Raw genomic sequence first — 24,246 nt, forward strand, 5'->3', positions numbered from 1 at the left:
CCATGCTGGATTTCATTTCATGTTATTACTTAATTAGAACTCCTATTTATAAATAAATAGTACCAGTAAAATATTACATCTGAAGAACCCTGCAATAACGTTTTACTTACACACTTTTTTATACTGTTTTCTGTTTTCAATAACCACAGTTTGGCGTCGGCATTTGGTGTCGGGGCGGTTTCTTTGGAGAGACCTGATGGGCGAGCACGTCTTGCCTCTTCCCTAGGAATGGTGGCTGTTTCTTTGCATCCAGACTGGAGGTTTGGAAGCTGGGGGCTGGCGTTTTTCTATCGGGACGAATATTTATTTTGGCTTTGTCACAACTCTTGTCAGCACAGAGCTTGCTCCTTATCACAGTTCTGCCCGCATGGAAACCCGGGCTTTTTAAGTTTTTCAAAGCGAGCCTTCCGGTCGGGAAGCTATAGGCCACGTTTTAGCGACAGACGGCTGGAAAGACAGGAGGACTGAGGAAGATAGGACCCCAGATGGAGCCCAACGTCATCCTGACTGTGCTGCTAAACAGATCGCAAAACCGGGCTCCGCGATGGTGGGGAAGGTGGGAGAAAATCGGAGAAAAGCTGGGACCCAGGAGACCTGTTCGGAGAAATCGCATGGCAGAGGTAGGTAATTTCTTAGTCAAGGGGAGGGTGGCGAATTTAGATTTGAGGGGTGGCATATTCGAGGGGAACCCCACAAGTACATAATTTGAAACATACTTGCCTCAGACCTCCCCCAAAAGAAGGGACTGGGTCCCATTAAGAAAATTGAAAGAAAAAATATATTATTATTTATTATATAACAATGTCAACATTAACACCAAGACAGGCAAAGGCTCCAACTACGCTTCAGGATGAAACACTCGATGAGGCAAGATTCTCCGGAGACCAAAAGGAGGAATCGGGAGGACTTGCGGAGGTGGTGTGAACGTGGCCGGCTGATGGGCGTGGTGGTCATGGGATTCATCTTTTTTTGTTTGTTTTTTAAGTTTTGAGACAGAACAACAAAGTCACATTTTTTGAACTGTGGTTTCAAGCGACTGATCAGATCAGTGTCCAGGGGGTCTCTAGAGCAGACGTGAACACGGGGTGACATGAAGGATCTTGTCCACGGGGTTCTCTCGGCTACCGTCTCTCTCCCTCGCGCTCCTCTCTCTCTCGAGCGAATGTCCATTCAGAAGCAGGCCTTAATTTAGCTATTGTCACTCCACTCTGGCACCATGCCGACTCCGTGCACAGAGTGGTACTGATGCGGGGACAGAGTTCTCGGCACGCCGTGAGAGTAAAGGAACTCAGAGGGCTGAAGGCTACCTGGGGACTGGAGGCCAGTCTGAGGTCCGCACTGCCTGACCACAGGCTGGTGGGCCACTGAGGTCTGGTGCTGGAACATTCCTTCTCCAAGCTGCGGGGAGCCATGGTTGGCCATGCTGGCCAGCCGGGGGACCAGGGGCCCCGAGGTGAAGTGAGCAGAGAAGTGCTGGTAGGGTAGCCTGTCCATGGGCTGCACAGTGGTGACTGTGCAGCTGCCATAGGAGGGCATGCTCGGCCACGTGTTGCAGCTGATGTCTTCCAGGCTGGGCACCGGCTCACTGGGCGGGGCGGAGCTGGCGTACATGCAGGCCTGTCGCTGGGCTGACTCTGTCCTGTAGGAGGCGCTCAGGCCCTGTTGCTGGGGGTAGCTGGAGCGGTAGAAGGGGTCCTCTTCACTGGGCGACGTCTCCATGTAGGGCTTCTTATAGGGATGGTCTGTGGTGGAACATTCTTCATCTGCTAAGACAGGAGGAGAGAGACCAATGAGGCCAGGACCGGCCACCCCACAGCTAGAGGCACAGACAGCCATTTGACCAAAGGACTGAAGAATCAAGTCTGTGAGTCTGCTAGCTCCAGCCTCCATTCTGGTAAAATGGGGTGGACTGTAATGGTTAGACCTTGGGCTATGGAGTCCTAAGCAGTTTGACCTTTCTGAGCTCAGTTTCTTCGTAAAATGGAAAGGGTCATAACAGCACTGTCTACGAAGGGAGGTGTTGAGAATGAGAAGGGAAAATATAGATTAAGTGCTTCGTGCAGAGCTCGGTACAGGGAAACACTCAATGAATCATAGTTATCATCATCTTCCTTGTTCCCTGGCATGTAAATTGCATGAAGGTTGAATATCGTCTGTATGGCCCATCGTTACATTCCCAGAACCTGGCGCATTCCTAGTAAGAAAACTAATAACAAGAGTATCAACCATAACAGTAAAAACAACTCATATAGTGTTTACTCTGCCCGGCACTGTTCTAAGACCCCTCCATAAAGTCACCCATTTCATCTTCACAACAACCCTGGGAAGTGGATTCTATTATTATCCCCATTTTACAGATGAGACAAAGGAGACACAGAGAGGTTAAGAAACTCACCCCAGGTCTTACATGGCTGGTAAACAGTGGATCTAGGATTAGAATCCAAGAAATGTAACTTCAAAGCCTGCTCTTCCATACCATGCTACATGGAGAAGACACGCAACAATATTTGTGTAATGGATGGAAGGATGGATAGACAAATGGACAAATGGATGGGAGCTTGAAGGAATCACCAGATCCTTTACTGACACCTTGTGTAAGCAACCATCCAGTTAACATCTGTTGAGTCGGTACACATTAACGTGTCCCTGTTTCCTTGCTCAGCAAGTCACTTCCCTTCTCCAGGCACTAGCTATTCCCCAGTGTAGAGCAGTGGAGATAGACCTGTCTCTGAAGGAGGGTTTTCCTGAATGACTTTGGTGTCACTGACCCCTTTGGGAACTAACAAAAGTACTGGGCTGTCTCCTAGAAAAATACACTGACACACAAAGTTTTGAGAATCGCATGTGCCTTCAGAGTTTTGCACACAACTTCAAGGGGCTCAAGGGCTCCCTACAATCCAGACCCCAGGGTAAGAAGCCTAGACATGTCTGGGTCTGAATCTAGCTCTCCTACTTAATATCTGTGTGACATCAGCCTCTGCCCTCTAGGAGCCTCATTTTCATCATCTCTGAATCCGAGTTGTAATACTTACTTTCCTGGGCAGCTAAGAATGAAATAAAATCGAGCATGTAAGTCACTTGAGCGCCATCATCGAAGGCAGCTCTTGTTTGAAGGGTAACACCACCAGTCAGTCTCGCGCCAAACCGGATCTATAATAACACATCTCCACGTGTTTCCTCCGGGGGAAGCAATACCTGGGAATTTCTCCCAAAGTATAAACCTCAGAACAGATTCATTCCTGAGCTGGAATTTTACCCCCCAAAACTGCAGGCTTTCTTTTCTCACCCACCAATCTCTTTCTAATCAATGAATGTCAAGAAATACGTCTGTCTTTGGGGAATGTGAAGGAAAATGAAACACAGGACACTGGACGTGCCTGCAACTCACTGTGATGGTCCGTGGTGTGAGGGCAGGACGTGGGACTAAATAAACGGAGGAAGGAATAGCTATTATTTATTGAGCACCTACTAAGTGGCCTTCCTCTAACCTCATAGTAATTCCTCAAGGTGGCTGCTCTCATCCCTGTCTCACAGAGGCAGAAGCTGAAGCTCAGAGAAGCGACCTGCCCAAGGTCACACAGCTGGGAAGGAGCAAAGGCTGGGATCTAAGCCAGGTCTGACTTACCTTGTCTACCACACCTTGCTTCCTGCTCTCTAGATTTCTACCTGCTGATGCCACTCATTCAATCATCCAACAGATATTTGCTGAGCCCCCACCAGGTGCCAGGTACTGCACCGGGTGCTGGAGATAGAGTGGTCAACAGGTAGTCATGGTCCTGCTCGGTGTGCATCCTCGGCCCCTCTCCATCCCACCCTGAGCAGTGAGCGAGGGAGGCTGACACTCTGTGATTAGGAAGTGGTCCTCGGATATAAAGCATCAAGTCAGGACGTGGTCCTCGGATATAAAGCATCAAGTCAGGAGGTGGTCCTCGGATATAAAGCATCAAGTCAGTCATGGTGGCTTTGGCTTTGTACTGGATTATAAAACAGCTCCTCAGTCCGGGGAAGGTAGCTTAGGTTTGGGTTCCACCAAACGCTTCCATTTGCATCATTCTCCGAGTGACACCCATAGGTAAGTCAAAAATCTCCCCAAACAAAACGTATCTACACTAGGGTTGCTCCCACCTAATAGCAAGCAAGTTTATTTTTAACTGGACTCTTTTTTTCTGGGACACATCTGGGACCCAGAAGATGCCCAAACATTTGTCCTCAAAAAAGCGAAAAGTGCAGCCAGCCTTCCAGGTATTCTATCTACATCATCCCAACCATCCAGATGCTTGAAGACACCCAGATGAACAAGCAGCCACGTTTATCACCTTTCAACTGGGCATATTTTGCTGTCTTGAAGACACCGTCCTCACCACCTCTTTCCTTTATTCCTTCCCTCCGTGCTTCCTTCCATCCCCTGGATCCATAAATCTGAATGTTTCCATTGTTGCTACAATCATAACCTTTGGGTTTTCCATTTAACCAGGGTGTTCCCTTTTTCAATAACAGAAAACACAGCTGCAGGGTACCCTTGGCAAGAGAAAAAAACAAGGCAAACTAACCATTCCCGAGTTTCTGATCCCCTTCCAGATTTGTTACAAGTAAAGAAGGAAGAATAATATGAAAAAAGGCTGGGGCACATTTTGGAAAATCGTAAAATTACACATTCCAGTCTTTAATACCCCAAAGATCTGATGCAGAGTCCTAAGAAAAGCTCGGTGCTGGCTTATTCATGAAAGCAGGTCTTAAGCATTCTCAAATTCTTCTCAGACTTCATCACATTATAAAGAAATTCCAAAGCGTGGATCCAAATTTCAGTTGGGTCTTGATAAACACTTGAGATGTAATCTCTGTGTTTATTTTGGTTATGGCTTGGTTTCTTTCTTCTTATTGGGAGCTCGATAACTGATCAACAGCAAAGATCTATTTCCCAGCCAAGTCGAGTTTACCTTCCACGGCTGGGGGAGAGGCTGTGGTCAGGTGTCCAGTCTTTGATGAGTCCACAGCTCGGTTTCAGAAGGTTGTGCATTAAGAGTGGTCAACTGTATTCCAACCGTCCTGAACCCAAGTGAGTTTCTTGGATAATAGTAAAGCTCCTCACGATTCCGACCACCAATCACCACATAGCACTGTGAAAAACCCTGGTCCCTGGCGTTTTTCTAGTTGCTTTTTATTCTGGACAAAGTGGCTTTAATGATGAATCCAGATTTCAGGACACAGAGTTATGTCTCTTACTGTGCCTGGCTATGTGACCTTGGGCATACCACTGGACCATTCCAATCTCAGTTCTTGACTGTATATGGCGATAATACCTAAACTTCTTGTAGAAATTGAGATAATAATTAAGTGCAGTCTAGTTCCTGTCTATCTTCCTTGCACATAAAGTGAGTGTTCAAATCTTATCAGTCCAAGTAATTTGAGTTTCCTCTTTTCCCTCTTAGAAGACTGGAAATATGGCTCTGTGAAGGTTGTCCAATACTTGAAGGTATTTGGGTAGATTCCAGAGCTGGAAAACTTGCAGAGCTGCTTTCAAATCACTAATCCCATTGAAAAAATATTGTCACCATTCCCAAGTGGGTCATTTCCCTTGCTGATTGAGTTCATTCAGATGAAAGGCCTTTGTCAAGTCTTCATAGACAGAGACACTGGAGGCAGAGTGGTGAGCAGCTACTCCTTAGCTAAGGGACCTTCAGCAAGTCAGAGGTGGATCTATAATTCAGGCCTTTGACTCACAAAACAGTGCTCTTTCTGATAGACTGCCCCAGCCTTTCAGCTTTCGTAAAACCCCTTGTTTTCAGAGAATATGAAAAGGTGGTAACCTTGACCTTTACGGATAGATAAATGGATGGATGGATGGATGGATAGATGGATGGATGGACGGATGGGTGGATGGATGGATGGGTGGATGGATGGATGGGTGGGTGAATGGATGGGTGGGTGAATGGATTGTGTGTGTGTGTGTGTGTGTGTGTGTGTGTGTGTGTCCCTATGCTGTTAGCTCTTAGCTTAAAGTGGGAAGGACTGGAACAGTATTGTAGGAAGACCCTCAAATGGGAATCAGAAGGCTGCAGTTCAACTCTCACTCAGCCACTGTCTGAAATCATTAAATTTATTTACTTGCTTATTATCGGTCTACCCCAGTGAGAACACAAGTTTTGGGAGAGCAGGGACGTCTGCCATCTTGTCCTCCCTTTATCCCACACACCCAGCACAAAGCCCAGTACAGAGTAAGTGCTCAATCAATCAAACGTGTATTTGATGAACGCATCCCAGATCTGCCACTCACCAGCCACACAATCTTGGGAATCTAACCCAACCCCTCAGTCTTCTGTTTTCCCCTGCAAAATGGGGACGGTAGGCATCTCCTCTGGCTCAAATACTGTCGTGAGGATCCAGGGAAGGAAGCAATGTGAAATCAGTCTAAACATGATGCAGCACTGAGAAAACGCACCCTGCAAAACCCTTTACTCTCTTCCCCTCCCCTCCCCTCTGACCTCCCTTTGAGCATTCGATGCAGTAAACGGCTTTGCTAAAATCTTTATTTGGGTTGCCTTTGGTTTCTAGTGGTGGGGGGTGGAGGAGGGGATTGTCAGGGTGGGAGAGGGAAAGAAAGATAGACAATTGCTCTCCCAGGCCCTGGGGTCCTGGATTTGATTGAGTGGCATTGATAAAAGACCTTCCCAGCTCTTTGGGCTCCATCCATCGGGAGAGATAGTTTGGAGACAGCTGGGTCCAAACACAAGGACCCTCTGGCCTGCCTGGCCCTTTGACATTTCTCTGGGCCTGCCTCCTGGGCTTGTTGGAAAGGAGACAGACAATGAGGGGAAGTCAGATAGTGGGGCAGGCAGGAGCCGGGGGTGGGAAGCCACCCATGGAGTTATCACTTAACGGGAATCCCAAACTGGAAGGAAACCTCGGCTGATTCCTTATCACTTTACAATGGAGGCTGATGATGAATTGCTTTTTGTCGTCTCCAGGCACGCAGGACAGACAGAGCTGGGCTGGAATGTTCGCTGTCCCCGGGAGCTCCCTTTTGGGGGTGGACGGAGGTGAGAAGGGCAGAGGTTTCTGGAAAGGTGAAAGGAGTCTTGCAGGGTGCACAGCCCGTGCACCCCGAGTGCACAGACCACGGTGTGAATTTGGGGCGGGGCCAGTCACTAGCTCTGTGACACTAGGCGACTGACTTGATCTCTCTGAGCCTCAGTTTCCGCATCCGTGAAAAATGGGTAATTCTTCACCTTGTTATCTCCAACTAGTCACTAAGTCCTGATTCCGCCCACATCTCCAGCTCTTCTCCCCACACCCTGGGCTGAGCCACCGTCATTTCACACCTCGGAGTGTGCAACAGCCTCTCCGCAGAGCTCCGGCATCAATTCTGGTCCCCTCCTGTCACAGAAAGTGACGGCTTCAAAACAAAACCTTAATCATGTCACTCACAGGTTTAAACCCCTCCGATGGTGGCCCATCTGTTAGGATAAAATCTGAGGTCCTCAAAATGGTTACGAGGGCTGGTGTCAGACGGGTCCCTGCCTCTCTCTGTAGCCTCAACTCCCACCACTGTCTCCTCGCTCTGTGCCCCAGCCACACTGGCTTTTTGTTGACTCTCCAATGGGAGTGGGCTCCCGCTCTTCTGAGGGGCTGGACACATGCTCTTCTCTGTGACTGGACACCCAGTCAGCTCCCCTCTTCCATCCAATTCCCGCTCTCAGCTCCCACTCTTCCCTGATCCTCCCCCCCGGCCCCGGTTTCATATTCATCAGCGTTTTGCACATCTCCTTTAGAGCACTCGATCACCACTTTAATTAAACAGTTTTATCGTGACTCATACATTGTCTGACCTGTTGCAACAGCGTGGGCTTCCTAAGGGCAGGGTGGTACCTAGCTCAGGTTCATGGAGCATTTGTACGTCGCAGACGTGTTTTAGGGGCTTTACATGGAGCATCTCATTTTATCTCCTAACAACCCTGCAGGGTGGGCGCTGTTGTGCCCCCATTTTTCAGAAAAGGTAGTTGAGGCCCAGAAAGCTGAAGCAACTTGCCCACGGCCGCACTGCTGGAGTGCCAGCTGCTGTGATGTACGGCAATGGACCAGCCACTGATTCCAGCTTCCCCTGCTCCCAGGGGCCTCCTCTAATTGATCTGGAATTCCCTCCAGGATCCTGCAAATTGCCCCATGAAAGTCAAGCGCTCGCATGATCTACAGAGGTTCATCAGCCTTGAATTCAAACTCTTCCGCTGCATCCTCCAGGAACGCATTTACAAGGATGCTGCTGTAAACACTGAGCCTAACTAAGCACCCTGGTTCTTTTTAGCTTCTTCCTCCCCTTCTTTCGGTCTGGCATCAATTTAATCCACGGAGCTCCCTAATTCAAACCTGGTGAGCTCTTAATCAGCACGTTTGACTAGTCTCAAGAGCCGATCTCTCGAGGAAGGTGAAATTTTCAGACTGTAGCAATGAGCAACAGTAACAGAGGCAGGAGAGGCAGGCACTTCAGGACCCGGGCAGAACTGCAGACCAGGCTTGGGTTCAAATTCCACCTTGAAGCACCACCAGCATGTGATTTTATCTGTCTGAGTCTCAGTTTCCCTATTTGTAAAGTAGGTTAACAATGGCACCTACTTAATCATGTTACTGACAAAGCTCTGGTCTGGAACCTAGGCAGGGCGCCCTGAAATATAACATAAAACAGGATCTCTGTGCAGGGACCTGCGCTCCCCAGGACAGGCTTAACTCTCTGCTCATGGCTGAAGAGGCAGACATGTTTGCAGGCATCTGGTCTCCAGCCCATCCGGCAGCGGACGTGCTGGGAGTCGGGCCAGGGGGCCTGTCGGGTGATATTTTTCAAGGCTTCGAGATCCAAAGAGTTTGGATGGACTTCAGGTAAGTCTGGAAACCTCAGCTTCACCCAGGCAGCTCCCGAGCCCCAGGCCTGGACCAATGACAGGCTCTTCCCTCTTTCAAAACCCGAGATTGGTAAATGTCAAATAGTCAAACTGTTACTTTCCTCACATAACCCCAGCTCCAGAGAAAGCCGCCAAGGCAGCAGTTTCCAGAGGTTCTTATTCGTGGGGTTTCTTTTGTTTGAGACGCTCCGGACACTGGGCACTGAACGTCCAAAGCCATTGTGTTGGCTACTGAAGCTGTGAGATGCAACAGGTCACCCTAAAGACTGAGATTTGGGCCTGCAGGAGCAAAATAGGGACTGCTTATTGAGTCAGCCCTGTGCTACACACACGACAAGCACGATTTCAGGACATCTCTGCATCCAGCCCATGAGACAGGTGCAATCGTGAGCCCAAATCTACAGATTAAGCAAATGAGGCTTAGAGAGGTTAAGTAACTTGCTCCTAATCAGAGAAATTTGCAAACGGCAAAGATTGGCTTCATCCCAATTGTCTGATTCTGAAGACCACGGGCGTAAGCATGTGGCTGCACGGTCCCCTCCCCCTGGATCCGTGTCCTCAAGCCTTCACCTAGATGAGCAGCCTTCTCTTTGCTTCCTCCTGGGACTGACTTTCTGGATTGATACCTGCCACTTAGGCAATCACAGCCACCACTTCCAGGGTGCTTACCAAGTCTCAGGTGCTCTAGGGAACTTAGCACCATTTACAAAGTGGGAAACTGAGGCACAGAGAGGCTAGGACACCTGCCTGAGGTCACACAAGAAGCTGGTGGCAGACTGGAGACTGGAGCCTGTGTTCCCTGGGCCCTGCCCGCACAATCCTGGCCTGCGTGCAGCTCACGCCAAGCGACTGTCCTGGGAAACTGAACTCAACCACACCGCTCACGTCAACCACTCCGATTCTGGCTCACAGACTGTGCCACCAGAAATCTCCTTTTTGAATGTAGCCTCTTTGGACTTAGGAAAATGTCACCCATTTCTCATTTGGCAACAGAAACTAGGGACTGCCTCAGACACTAGCCTAGTAGATTGAAAGAGGGAATGCGAAAGAAAGAAAATCATTGGTGGTTTTGGTGTTGATTTTGATCTGGAAAGGAAAGAAGAGCTCGGAATGCACCTGGGAGGAAATTCTAGCACATGAACCAAAGCCCATCCCATTAAGAGGAGGCTTCTAATACAACCAGGAATGCTGGAGGCAAGCTCCCTGTCTACTAGGGGCAGTGGCAAAAAAACACTCCACTTCATCCTTTTAAGGCAATACTTCCTCTCCAGTAGCTAAAAAGAATGAGGCAGCTGAAGGTTCATGAAAAGATATCTACAACATATTCTAAAGTTAAAGAAAAATCCAAGTTGCAAAAGACATACCGTATGATACCACCTGCTAAAAGTAAAAACAAAACTATTTTTATTTGTGAGTGCGTGCATGTGTCAATGAATAAAATATGTCTGGATATTTCAAATAAGTTTTCCCCAAGAAAGAGGCTAGAACTGGGGGCAGATATATCAGGGGAGCTGTTAGTTTTACCGGTATGTTTTGAATTTCTTACAATCTCTACATATTTTTGTATTGCTTACATTTTTTAAATAAATACATGTAGTTACGTGTACTTTTTTTTTCAAGGAAAGGAAGAAGTAGAGAAAGAGGCAGGCTGGGCAGGGGTTGCCACACTCACCTTTCCTCTTGGTGCAATGGTAAATTTGGCTGTGTTCCTGGGGCAGTGGGTACGGGTTGGGTGGGGGCAGAAGGTCCTGGGAGGGGCCAGACACACCATTCTCACACTGGTACTGGGACCCCAAGTTGGATGAGGTGGAGAGAGCTCGAGGCTCATTGCTGAAAGGGCTGTGGTTGGAGGCCACTTTTTGTCTCACTGTGCTCCTGGGAACCACGGGATATTCTTTACTGAAAGAGAGAAGACGGGAAATAACATCGATCAGTGCCCTGAAACAGATGTCCCCACTAGCTGAACCATGGGGTCAAAGAATCCATCAAAAAAGTCACAGAATAAGAAACAAAGGGGTCTTTGATGAGCCAAGTGATCCAATTATACTCGAGTGCATCATTTGCCATGGACGTATATATTTGGGCACTAACTTTTCATGCCTTATACATTAGGCGTGCAGGTTTATGAATAGTTCTCTATGTATGCAGAAAGGCAAATGAGCTCCTCCAATTAAGGACCCCTCTTAATGATCCATAAACACACATGGCATTTTGAAACATTCCAACCTATTCCATATGTCTTTGAATTCCCTTATTCAAAAGTTGGAAGAGCTAAGCAAACATTTAGACTTAATATCTGGGTTTCCATCTTTAAAATGGGGCTGAGGTCTTTGTTCAATGTTAGTAAAGAAAGGTATCTGACCACCTAGGATAGTCAGGTTTGATCCTAGGTAACCCTAAGCTGGAGAGTTTGCTGCTTGTGCCTTAGAATTTCCTTTTGAACTTCAGTACTTGTCACCACCGACATAATATCTGACTTCTCCATGTCTTGGTTTTCCCATCCGTAAAACAGAGACAATAAAAATCCCCAGTTGAAAGGGTTGTTGAGAGAAGAAATGAGTTACTGCATGTGAAAGACTGCACAGTACCTGGCACATGGGTGAGTGCTCAACAAATGGTAACCATCATCATCATTGTCATCATTAATATAATTGGTTTCCTTTGCAATCTATGCATTTTATTCTATACATTTAATCATATGATTTTGAGGACGGACCCACAGGCTTTGACAGAATGCCAGAGAGGCCCATGGCCCTAAATAAGCTAAGAATCCCTGCCCTAGAAGAAACATGTATCAGGAAATCTGAAACTTAATCAGTTGTGATTTTTGCCATGATCCAGAATCAACTATTCTCTCACTTCTTGTGTTTTTTAACCTAGGTTTTTATCCAAATAAGTTTAGCTTCAATCTGAGCAATAATATCTGCGAAATTATGGGCTTTTGGTGCTAATTATAGCTCCTCTAATGCACGTCGGTTAAATAAATACTTACCTGCTAAAATCAAAGAGCATGCCTGAAATCATCGCACATACAAAGAGCGCTCCACCTCACTTCAAAGAGCATTTTGAAGGATGCTGCCTTAGCCCATGTCATCCTCTCCGTGACCATATGAAGGAGGTACTGTTCTTGTCCCCATTTTACAGATTAGGAAACTGAGGCCCAGGGAGATTAAGCAACTTGCCCATGGTCACAGAGCTAGAAAGAGACGCAACCAGAATCCTAACCCAACAGCCCCCTATTACTTCTTGACAGTCTCTTAGTTACTTCTTTCAATATCTAAAACATGATATGCTTTTGGGGGAGCAGGAGTTTGGGGCCCAAGACTTCTCTCCCACTTCTCCTACCCCTCATGGGTGTAACGATCTCCACCCTGGAGCCCAGCCTTTGTCTGTCATGTGAAAGCACATCAGAGTAGCCAGGCAGGGGATGCGGTGTGTCTGCCAAGTTTCCATGAGGCTGTGGACACCCTCACGACACCCAGGGGTCTCCTAGCCAAGCTTCCCTGTGGCATGTGCCATCTCAGAACCACAACTGGAGCCATTGTGAGTAGCCACACTGCTCAGAACCTCCTCCTGGGGCCAGGAGGCTGAAAGGAATGGAATTAGCTTTATAGCTCTCGCTTTGTAGCTCCAGCTACGTCATGGGGAAAAAAAAAAAAAGAAGAAGAAAAATAATAATAATAATAACACATTATAAAAGTTGTCAAATCTCGCTGGCAATTCTATTTGGGCCTGCTTATTTCAAGTACTGGGCTGTCAGAGCTCCAAGAGGAAAGAGAGATCTCTTTTAGGTTTATATTCTTAATGGGGATGCTTATTTCTTTTTAATTAAAGAAAATAACTCCCAAAAAATGTTGGCTGAGGGCATTTACAAGAGAATGTATCAATGGGCTCCATGGAATTCTCTGTTCCAGCACTGCCAAATTGCAAAATTACTCTGTGGAAAGGCCAAATCCTGCTTCTGATTACTAACATCCACAGAAGTGGGAAAGCCATAGTACCCCCCAAAAGCACTTGGCCCTCACAGCTTGTTTCTCTCCAAGGAGCCTGAAACATCATCCTCACCGTCAATTATGCACGTCTCTTGGTGCCTGAAATACAGCCTCCCCAAGCCCATGTGACAGGCATCGAACTAGGGGCATGGGAGGATGAAGTGACCTCTCCATCGGTATGAGATTACAGAGGCAAAGAGAAGAAAATGTCACGATCAAACAACACCGGGGTCATTTTCACTGGGCTCACGAAGGGGCCCATCAAAGGAACCAGCAGCAATATGACAAAAGTCTGTCCGGTCCTTGTGATGAGAAGATAAACTAATTTTCTCTACAGCTTGAGAGCATCATTGAAGAGTCCAGAGCACAAGAGAATTAAAGTGAATGTTGAAAAGCCCTTGTATGTCTGGAAAGAGGGGCAGCAACACAGGACTGCTTTTCATCATTATCATCGTCACCATCCTTACCATCCTCATCCTCATCTTTCTCCTCATCATCCGAGTTGTTCCTTATGTGCCTCCTAGCATTCCGGCCACTGCACTGGTTGACTTATATGCTTTCCCTCATTTGACCCCATTTCATCAGGAGGATTAGATTTAATTTAGAGCTGAAGAAATTGAGGCTCAGAGAGGTTAAGCAACCAGCCCTAGATCACATAGCTAAGAAGAAATAAAGCTGAGCTTTACCCCAGGTCAGTCAGTGCTATTCCAAAACCCTTAAGCAACACAACCATCCTTTTATAGAAAGCATCTTCGTGATAAGAGAGTTGAATCTTGGCTACACCCTGCCAATATCAAGATCTACCGGTCAATCTGTCAATCCTACTGTTTGAGGAACCTTCGGTTTACTAAATGTCAGATCCAACTGCTCTCTGATGTATCACAGCTGTACCACATCCTGCGGACAGCTCTGCTCAGTCTGGGCTCGCCAGAGCCCACCGGAGCTCCTGAGTCCCTCAGCTCAGCCTGGGTGTCGGAGCCCGCAGACCAGCTTCTCCCTGGCTCCCCCCCTCTCACATTCTGTTCCACGTGAGCGAGTGCAATGAATGATGCCATTGTGGCAAGGTCTGGGTTGTAAAACATTACAAGGGAATATTGAAATCCACGGGGAAACGGCATCTGCAGCCGACCGGCGGCTAACGAACGCCCCCCCGAGAACGTCTTCCCCTGCAGCTGACTGAATGGCCTTTTCACGGGAGCAGGTGGCAGGGAGCCGGTGGGCTGGGGTGTTTTTGTTGTTGTCTTCCCCTTGCAATGCTTACTCAATTTCGGGCAGCCTTTCTCAAACAACGAAAGCAGTGCACAGGGGGCAAGGCTGTGGACTGAAAAATCCCTGTTCTCGGGGAGCAAATTCCTGCTCTGGCTAGCCCTTTAATCTGTGATTAAAATTTTTCAAGAGGGCCCCACAATCCCACGAGAGCTTTCGCAATTTATTAACTTTCTAATACGCTTGGCGAAGTTATTCTGATCTAACATGCGGGCGCACACGAGGGACCGGGGGCAGCTCACCCCAGGCGGCATCTAGCTCGGTGCGAATCATAATTGCTCCCTCCTTCCATGGCTACAAGCGCTTGGCAATCGTTTTACGACTCAGCTCACACCACACCAGCAAGCTGGAGGAGGGCATGGTGAATGCTGGCCATTCCATCTCGCTGGGGAGAACACGGGGACACAGAGAAGGCACATAAACGTCCCATGGTTGATTCAACAGGGGCTGTAGGATATGAGGGGCACCAAGAAACGCGAACACAGCTCCCTCTCTGGCCTTGAGCACCCACCACTTATGGCCACCGCAGTTTGCGACCTTGGCGCTCCCCTGTTAAATCTCTGGACAGATCTAATATCGGTTGGGGCGGGGGGGTCAATTCAAGTCCAGGGTCTGAAGTCAGGCTGTGTAGCTGTGCCTCGCTTCAGTACCCGGCCACCAACTTGGCCCCTGTGATGCTCCCTAGGTTCCTCCTTTCTCCGAGCCTCAGTCTCCTGTCTGTAAAATGGGAATAGTAGGACTTACCACCTCTTGAGGTTATAAAATGATATGCTGCATGGAAAGCTTTAGTATATACTTGGGACACACTACTCAACACACACCAGCTTACAAATCACACATTATTATATTCCGGAGCAGAAGTTCCGACCTTGCACGTACTTTGAAGGGTCTATGAACCGCCCCGCCCCCACGCCCCAAATATCAGCTATTTAGAACTTGTCCATTTCTCCAGGGAGAGGTCCCTACTCGCATCAGCTACTCAAACGGGATCTGCGACTCACAAAAACGTTTTGAGCAACACTCTGGAATTACGGGGAAAGTCCTGGACCAGCTGTATGGACGATTCATGACATCTCTCTTTGCCTCAGTTTCTCCATTTGCAGAATGGGAATAATCAGATCCCTGTCACAGGGCTGTTGTGAGCCCCAAAGCAAAAGCCGGATGTGAAGCCACAGATAGAAAAAGTCAATGCAAACTAAACTTTTGATGGGCTCAGGGTAACAGCACATCAAACAGTGCTGCCAGGAATCTGGGACCAAATTGAAGGGCTCAAGCTTTTAATCCAGACTCATAAAATGAACAATTTTTAAAAGTTTAACCACGTCTTACTTGTAGCAGTTTTTTTTGAGGAAGATTAGCCCTGAGCTAACATCTGCCACCTATTGTCCTCTTTTTTTGCTGGTGAAGATGGGCCCTGAGCTAACATCTGTACCCACCTTCCTCTACTTTATATGTGGGACGCCTGCTGAGCATCGCTTGATAAGTGGTGCATAGGTCTGTGCCCGGGATCCGAACCGGCAAACCCCAGGCCACCAAAGCAGAATGCGCAAACTTAACTGCTGTGCCACCAGGCTGGCTTCAGTAGTTTTTTAATTTTTTTAATGATTTTGGAGATAAGGTGAGAAGGTGGAAGAAGCATTCTGAGGCTGGGCCTTGGTCCTTCTGGAAGCCGGAAGGCCAGAGGGCCCGGGACTAATTGACCTTCTGCAAACTGTTTTCTGTACCCAAGGGGATTGTCTTGAAGTCTCCTCTGTTCTGCGGGGAATCACGTGGGGGCCCCTTGGTCATGCAGAAGTAAGCCAAAGACCTCCTAGTGACCTTCAGTTAAATGATGACCTTGGCAAAGTCACCCAAAAGCAACCATTTCTGCAGGAATGCTAAATATTCTGTTTATTAATACAAAAGCCTGCCTCTCCCCCTCAAAAACAAACAAACAAAACACAGGGGAATGAGTCTCTAGGAAAACAAATTTCTAACAGGAGAATATTAACTATTGGGATGGGGTAACTCAGGATGAGGGTGGGCAGAGATGGAGAAATCTCTCTGGGGCTGTGGGTTTCAAATCTGGCTGCATACCACAGTCATATGGGAAGTTTTTTAAAAATACTGACTCCTGGGCCCACCCCATCGGGAGTCTAATGCCAGTCTGCAGTGCAGCCTGGACACTGGGAGTTTTAAAAGTTCTGTAGGAGAAAGCAGCCTTATGCAAAAGAGTACACACTGTATGACTCCATTTATACTAAATTCTATCACAGAGAAAACTGACCCTTGGTAAAAAAAAAAAAAAAATCAGAACATAGATTGCTTCAGGGGGGAGGCGGAGGCAGGAATGAACCTGGCAGGGGCCTGACGGAACTTTCTGAGGTGAGGGAATGTCCTATATTATGATAGGGGGTTTTGGGTTTCACAGGCACGTGTATTTGTCGAAAAGGGAACGGTGCACTCGAGTTTTGTGCATTTCATTGTATGTAAATTTTACTTAAGATAAAGAATGGTGAACAGAAATTGAATCCTATTGAATGACACACATGCTGGAGTATACAGGGGTGAAACGTACTCATGTCTGCAACTTAGTTTGAAATGTGTCAAAAAATATATAAGATGGACGGATAGATGGATGGATGGATGCTAAGGTGGATGGATGGATGGATGGATACATGGATGCATGGATTGGTGGATGGATGGATGGATGATAGAGCAAATATACAGCAAAATATTAATTACAGAACCTCAGCAGTGGGTATACGGGTGCCCACCGTGCAATTCTTCCACGTTTTCTGTATGTCTTACATTTTTTCATAATAAAACATTGGTGAGCACTCCAGTTACCGCCACTGCTCAGCCAAAGTTGAGCACTGTGAAAAAGGTTCCTTTTCCAGAACACTCCAGCATGTGGTCTCTATTTCCGAAAAATAAAGTCACCTGCATTGCCTTCACCTGCATGTCCTTGCTCATTCTGTAGGGCCAAGGGACTACCCAGGTGATACCAGGGGCCTCTCCATCAGCGAGCTCGTTAACGGCAGTTCTAACCCCTCCCCAGAGTCACTGATTCAGAACCTCTGAGAGTGAAACCCAGAAATCTGATTTTTTTAACAAGCCCTCCCACCTCCAAGTAACTGTGACGTCTTCCAAAAGTTTGAGAAATGCTGTGCTAACATGGATGAGTGAGTGATGTGCCCACTAAGTGTCCCTGAAAAGCAGGTATGCTGGGGCAGGGGTTGGGGAGGACAGGGGCGGGGACAGTGTCGCAGATGAATTAGGGGGATGGGAACTATCGGAGCATCCATATCCTCAATGGACAACGGAGAGCCAACATGGCACCCCTTGGGACCAACTTCAATTTCACAACTTATCCTGGCTCCACTTACCAAACACAACCCCTCTCTTGTTTTACGTAAATTCACACCTCCCTGGGGGAAGCCATGCGGCTAGCCAAAAGTGCAGCCAGAAGTGGGGAGTTAATGCCATCTCCAGAATGTTGCCTTGGAAATCACTCCTCATTAACGGGGCATTCCGATTACTTTAACCACAAGCGTGAGACTACGAGAGCACTAGGCCTTCCGTTTGAAAAATGACCATTTGAGGTTAGGAGCTGAACATTCATTTCAAAACAGGAAAGAAGGGCTGGAGAAGGAGGAAGGCTCTCATGGAAGGATTTTAACCTTTTTAGGGGTCTCAGACCCCGTGAATTCCTTGAAATTGTTGGAATTTTTTTTCTATTTATATCTTGTGAGTTTTTCAGAGAGTCCTTCCTTTAACTGGATTTTCATAAGGGGTCTCAGACCCGGATTAGAGGCAGAGGATGGAGGAGGTGAGCCTAAGAACCACAGAGGCAGGTGAGAAGGGTCCGCTCCCCTGCGGGTGTGAAGACATCCCTGGACTGAAACTGACAAAATGAACCTATTGGGTCCAGCTGCACGTGCTGGGCTCTAAGTTTTCCCGTCTGCTCCTGGTCAGGGGGCTCAAAATCCAGGCCAGCCAAAGCACAGCCTCGGGCAACCCCAGCTCTGGAGCCGCATCCCCACAATGCCCTGGCAGCCTAGTCCAAGACTGAGGAAGCGGAGGCAACCTCAGTCCTTCCACAAAGAGCTCAGAAGCCGCCACAGTGCCCCAAGTGTGACACGGTCGCAGCCCACCAGCCTCCACAAATGCTGTGTGTTCGGGGACAACCAGGTGTTGCTCATGTCCACTCTGTGCAACGTAAAGCAAGAAGTGTTGGGGGAAGCGTTTTGCGGCTGTCTGTTCCACTTCCAGGGTTTGTCTGTTGTTACAAGAAGACATTTGGCAGCCTGGGGGTGGGGGGGGAGGTGGGAGCAGGATTCTCTCCACCCTGAAGAAACTAAGCTCCATGCCAGGCCTCTGCACCTTGACTAGCTGTGTGACCCTGGGCAGGCCAACCTGGCCTCCAGCTTCAAGAGAGCATGGACCCTGTCTTAATATCTAACATCAACCCAGCATCACTCCAGGCTAGACACTGTGCCAAGAGCTTCCAGGCATGCTGGCACAGTGTTAACACATGTGGGCACAGTCTTTGGCTCTCCTTCTATCTGGAGGAGGGTTCCCTGCCCCTCCTTGAATCTGGGCCCACCTTCGTGAGTCTCATTCGGCCAACAGAATGCAGCAGGAGAGACCCTACATGCTTCCAAGGCGTGGTGGGCCAAGCCGACGGGGCTTCTGCCTCGTTCTCCTAGGGGCAGCCAGCCATGCAAGGAATCCGGCTCCCCTGAGTCCACCGTGCTGGACAGGCGCATGCACGTGCCCTAGTGGACAGCACAGCTGAGGTCCCAGCCGAAAGCCAGCATCAGCTGCGGGTCATGGGAGTAAGCACCCTGGGCATCAGCCCTGTCGTGCCTTCACTACCTGCAGCCCCAGCCAACACCTGGCTGCCAGCAAGAGCTGCCCAGATGAGTCCCCCCCCCCCCAAAGTCCCGGCCCACAAAATCATGGACCAAACAGAAGTATCTCCCTGGCACTTCTTGCTGCACCTTGCACACAGTGATGATGAGCAGTGCCTGGTCCTATTATAAGGAGTATTGACGGAGCATGACTGAGAGCTAGCAGATTGCACTGGATGAAATTTGGAGGACTCTGATGGCCTCAGAGCTCTTCCTGGCAAGACTGAGGTTGTCCGGACTTCCTCAGCCCTTCAGTGGGCCGTGCATGCGCTGGAGGGAAAGTGGCCTCTGGAGCTCTGGCTGGGCTGGATTTAGAGTCACACGCACAGAGAACAGATGGCACAGCCTGGAGCCCAGGGCTTCCTAGCCAGTCCCAGTGAGGTTCGGGAATAATTTCTTACATAGCAATAGTAATCAGGACACACACGTTACCTCCTCTCACCCATGCAACAGCCCTGGAGGGAGGGTCTATAATTATCTCCCATTTTACAGATGAGGACAAAGAGGCTCAGAGGAGTAGGGGGGCCCCGGAGCCGCTCAGTGTGGCAGCCTGGACCCCAACTCCAGAGCCTGCTTGTGCACAGCGGGCCCTGCTGCTCTGTGTGTTGACTCAACTTTGCATCCCCACCGCCTGCCATGGAGCAACCGCTTAATAAACGTATGCGAGCTGAATAACAGACCAACAGATCAAAGACTGAATAAATAAAGGAGTCTCCGGGCCTCAGTATCCCCTTCTGCAAAAGGAGGAGGGATGGACCAGATGCTGTCTCCTGGGGTCCTTTCTATCTCTAGAATCCTAAGCTTCTAGGAGCAGTAGCTCTCTTCACAGTGTCACCCTGTCACGGGGCCACACCAGCTGGCTTTCAAGATCTTCAGAAAATGACTCCGACTCTAGACCACAAGAGTTCTGGACCCCTGACCTCTTCTCTTCCCTGATCCAACCCAGAAAACCCTTCTTTCCAACAGATTCAAACTCCTTCTTCCTACAAGGCCCAGCTCCCATGCTCTTTACAAAGGCATCCCCCCACCTTCCATCTCCCTGACGCCTCCATCCTCGCTGGCTCTGGCACCTTTGATTCCTAGGAAGTTCAGACCTTGTCTGAACACATCTTAAAGTTTAAGTAAAGTTCAAAGGAAGTAACTTTCTATGAAAAATCAGGACCTACATCATTTCAAACAGCAGCGACATTCCCACACCTTTCTTTTTAGGATGGGCATTTAGGTATATTTCCCAAATTTCTCTCATTTGCATATCACCTTGACAACATTCGCCAAATCTTGATACCAGCTCTCCTGCTATTTAGTAAAGATTTTTCCTTAAATAATAAGCCTTAACTCTCTTTCCTCCCTCCCTCCCTCCCTTCCTTCCTTCGAACTTAATCTCATTCTAAGCAATAATGTCTACGAAATCAGTCTGATGTGCCTGTGTGTCCTGCCTCCTCTAAAGTCATCTCATTTGTCACCAGGGTAGGGACACTGCAATTTGGGAAATATTGCTTCTTAGGATAAGATGCTTTTTTAAGCCACAGATTAACCTTTCAATATAACCTTGGCACGTATTTTAATCGGTCTGCTAGAGACAGGATTTTCAAATGATTTTACGTTCCTCTTTGTGCTTTTGCATAGCTCTTCCATATTTACAATAAGCAGCTATTGCTTCTGTACCGAGAAACCATAAATGAATGTTGGAAAATAACTACGGCACCATCTGCATTTGCCAAACACGGAGAGTTGGGTGAAGAGAGATAGTGGGGTGAGTGCCCAGACATTTGCCAAGCTAATCCAAAAGTTATTTATGTGGGATAACTGAGAGCTAATGCTCAGCCCCCACCACCCCACCCCTCTCCCTTCTTCCAATTGTTGGAATTAGAGGAAATTTCATCCCTCCTGCTTTTCTCTCTGAGCCAGCTGTCACCGGGTGTGTGGGGGACAGGAAACATGATTACAAGATTAACAGTGAGCCTGTCGTCCCAGCCTGGCTGTTATCACGCCAACTTCAGAGAACCATCTTCCCCACTTGTCACTACCTACTGCAACCTGGGAGTTGGGACCGCAGCCCAGAATAAATTCCGAGCGAGGGCAACACTGGGAGTAAGGAGGAGTTTTCCCGCAAATAAGATACAGTTTATTGAGTAAGGACTAGGAACCAAGCACTCCACAGGCATTTTCTCCTGCAATTCTTACAGGAAGCCCAGCAAGAGGAAGCTCCATTTATGTCCATTGTACAGATGAGGATACTGAGGCTTCGTGAGGTTAAATCCGTTGCCTGAGGCCACATGGGGATAAATGCAGAGCAAGGACTGAACCTGGGTTTGTCTGAGCCCAAAGCCTTCTGTTGGAGCCACTCTGCTTCACTCCCTCTCTCTCCCAGGGGTCACCTCCAGAGAGCTGAGCAGACGGCCCTGTCCACACTCCCAACCTGGTCAGCGGTTAGTTCAGCCCTCTGGCTCCCCGATGCTTCTCCTAACGTGGCCACAAAGACAGGTGACTTGTAGGCTGAGAGTTTTGATCCAAATGATCAATTACAGAGTGCCTACTGATTACCAGCCAACCTTTCCTGCCTTCCAGCTGCAAGTTCCCACCCAGGAGGGACCCCTAGTCAAACCGTCAGCCAATGTGCAATAACCAGGGGATGGTTAGGACAGCCAATTCAGACCAAAGGAGGGTCATCTGCCTAAATGTCTAACCAGCTGCGCTGCTGAGAGTTTTAGGAGGCTCCACGGGATCAGCGACATTTGAGCTCTCAAACACCTGCACTTCCCCACCTGTCTCTCCCTTATGTCTGTCATCTGTCCAATCAGCTTCAAAACTGCAGGGCCCTGGCCTGACAGAGGAAAGCAGTGTGGGACTCTGGGAACAGGCATACCCCAACCATGCAGTCTGTGGCCGGGGCAGCTTCTTGGAGGAAGGAATAGCTACAAAAAGGCCTTAGTGATGGGCAGCAGATGGCCAAGGGAAGGAGGTGAGGAGCGGCAGACCACACATCTTCTTCAAAGGTCCAACGGTCATGGAAAGAATCCAAATTTGGAGCATCTCCTTCAGCAGGATTGAAACGGGGGCACTGGTGAGGGGCGAAGCTGGGGGGAGCGGCCAGGCTGGATGGGAAGGGCGTGGTCAACCACGGGAAGGAGTCTGGACCTTATATTGAGGGCCACAGGAGGCCCCGGAGTGTTCCAGACTGTGGGGTAACCTTGTCTGAATTTGAGTTTTACAAAGATGTCTTTGGGGGCTGCCTGAAGACTGTCCTGGAGGAGAATAGGACGGAAGTCAGGTCTAAATAGGTCAGAAGGCGGTGGCAGGCGAGGATGCTGGTGGCTGGGATAGGCAGCATGCAAGGAGAAAGGGTGTAAACTCCAAGATCTGTCAAGAAGGCAGGAGCAGCAGGGCCTGGCGATGAGTTAAGTTTGAGGACAGGTGATTCTCAGCATCTTAAATCTGTTATCCCATCCAGTCCTGACCTTGTGGGAAAGAGCGAAGAAGGGGTGGGGGATGGAAGAAACCCTTCGGCTGCAGGCTAGACCAGGGTGCTTTCCATCCAGTCCCCACCTGCACAGACCCTCACCTGCAGGAGGACCAAGATGAGACTGTTCGTCCGTCCGTGGCTAAGTTGACTTAATGACACGGAACCACCAGAATGGGATGCGAGTTTGAAAACTGTACAAATAAAAACTTGGCTCTCTGAGCCTAGGGCCACAAATAGTGACCCCTCAGCTTTATGTGCTATTTGTTGTCAACTTTTCCACTGACCAAAGACTAAATCTACCTTCAATTTCAAACTGTAGATGCTTAAAGCCAAGTATTTTTTAAAATAATAATATAAGAACAAAAAGGATCTTACTAAGCCACGATCACGAAGGAAACCAATCGTGGATGCAGGAATGCATACGAATGCGGTGTACATGATGCACAACCGAAGAGAATGGCATATTTGTTTTTAAAAGCATGCAAAATTAGATCTGGTAAGCCTGCTATCTAAAAACAAGTTCCATGACGTGTTATTTCTAAAGCCAATGTTAAAACCACAAAGCTACACCTTTTTTCTCTTTCTTAGGTCTCCTGTCTTCCTTTGAAGGAGTGTGTCTCTCCATCTGTCTGACTCTCCCTTTTCGTGTCTTCCAGAAAGGATAAGGAAAAGCTTCCTTAATGACCTCATTTTATTTTGAAACACTAAACCCGCCAAAAAGGGGGGGGGGGACCTCTTGGTCAAAGAGATCAAGATGTATTTCTCATTCTCTTGCCATATGGTAAGTTATTTTGGAAGCATATCAAGAGGTAGAGAGAACGTTTGACAAAATTGGCAATGCTTGCACAATCCTTTCAGATCAGACCAAATTCCCACTATGTACATTTGCTACAGCCCCTTCTATTCATCATATCAACGACTGTGACCACAGGAAATGTAAAAATACCGAGCAATTTTTATCACCAGCTTCCAATCCTCCGGTGCCCGGGACCACCACATGGTGTCAAGTCAGTCTGTGCTTCACCCCCAGGAAATCAAGTCATTTAACTTCCCTTTCATTTACCAAGAGCTGTTGCCAAAAAGAAAATCATTCATCGGCTGTGACTTATGGGAAGAAAGAGAGAGAGGGAGAGAGACAGCAAAGAAAGAGGAGAAAGTTGTAACTTTTGTTCCCTAGGCGGATGGAGAATGCCAAATTCCCTTGGATTTTCTTCCTGCAGAAGACACACTTTCCAGATTGCCTGATGGAGTCAACCACATGTGAGAGTTATCACAAGGGAGAACTGAAGAAGGCTCATCCTCCTTTCTCTCGATGGTTAACAGGGTCCCATTCCCTGTGCCTCGTCTTCCGCGGGCAGGAAGGCTGGTGGAGGGAGGCGCAAGTTTGCTGCTGGCTCACCTGGGTTTTTGGTGGGTACGTGGCGAGGAAGGAGCCCAGGAATCCACTTTCTTACCTTTGCATTCTTGACATCCTGTGCAGCTCCATGTCATCGCTGCCCCGGAATCCTTTGGCAAAGGGATTATTCTCAATCTTTAACTGGGTGATCTGAAGGAAGGAGGGAGAGAGAGAATTGGGTTTCTCTTGATTGCTACAAGACGACCTCGCGACAGGAGCTGACGATAAGTGTCATGGAAACACAGCTTCTGGCAACCAAAAGAAGCAAATTAAGCCAGTAACGTCAACAGGGCCCACCACTTTATTTGAGAAAAGGCTTTGAAAAATGTCCTAGATCAGACTG

General features: G+C 48.2%; 1 protein-coding gene across 12 annotated transcripts in view; it reads right to left on the reverse strand.

The window, feature by feature from the left end:
- Positions 1-764: 764 nt before the first annotated feature.
- Positions 765-24,246, reverse strand: part of TBX5 (T-box transcription factor 5) — an 80,469-nt gene continuing 56,987 nt past the window's right edge. For 6 of the 12 annotated variants that reach the window (XM_070516131.1, XM_070516129.1, XM_070516128.1 and 3 more), the window contains 3 exons: positions 23,962-24,053; positions 10,564-10,790; positions 765-1,766 (listed from right to left, as the gene is read on the reverse strand). In XM_070516131.1, coding sequence (XP_070372232.1) covers positions 1,189-1,766; positions 10,564-10,790; positions 23,962-24,053 — 897 coding nt within the window. In that variant the 3' untranslated portion in view covers positions 765-1,188. Of the gene's footprint in view, positions 1,767-6,077; positions 7,375-10,563; positions 10,791-23,961; positions 24,054-24,246 lie in introns of those variants that run through there. The other 6 variants (XM_070516136.1, XM_070516135.1, XM_070516134.1 and 3 more) reach the window with 2 other exon arrangements.

Source organism: Equus asinus, chromosome 8 (assembly GCF_041296235.1).
Source record: "Equus asinus isolate D_3611 breed Donkey chromosome 8, EquAss-T2T_v2, whole genome shotgun sequence".
Classification (NCBI taxonomy): domain Eukaryota; kingdom Metazoa; phylum Chordata; class Mammalia; order Perissodactyla; family Equidae; genus Equus; species Equus asinus.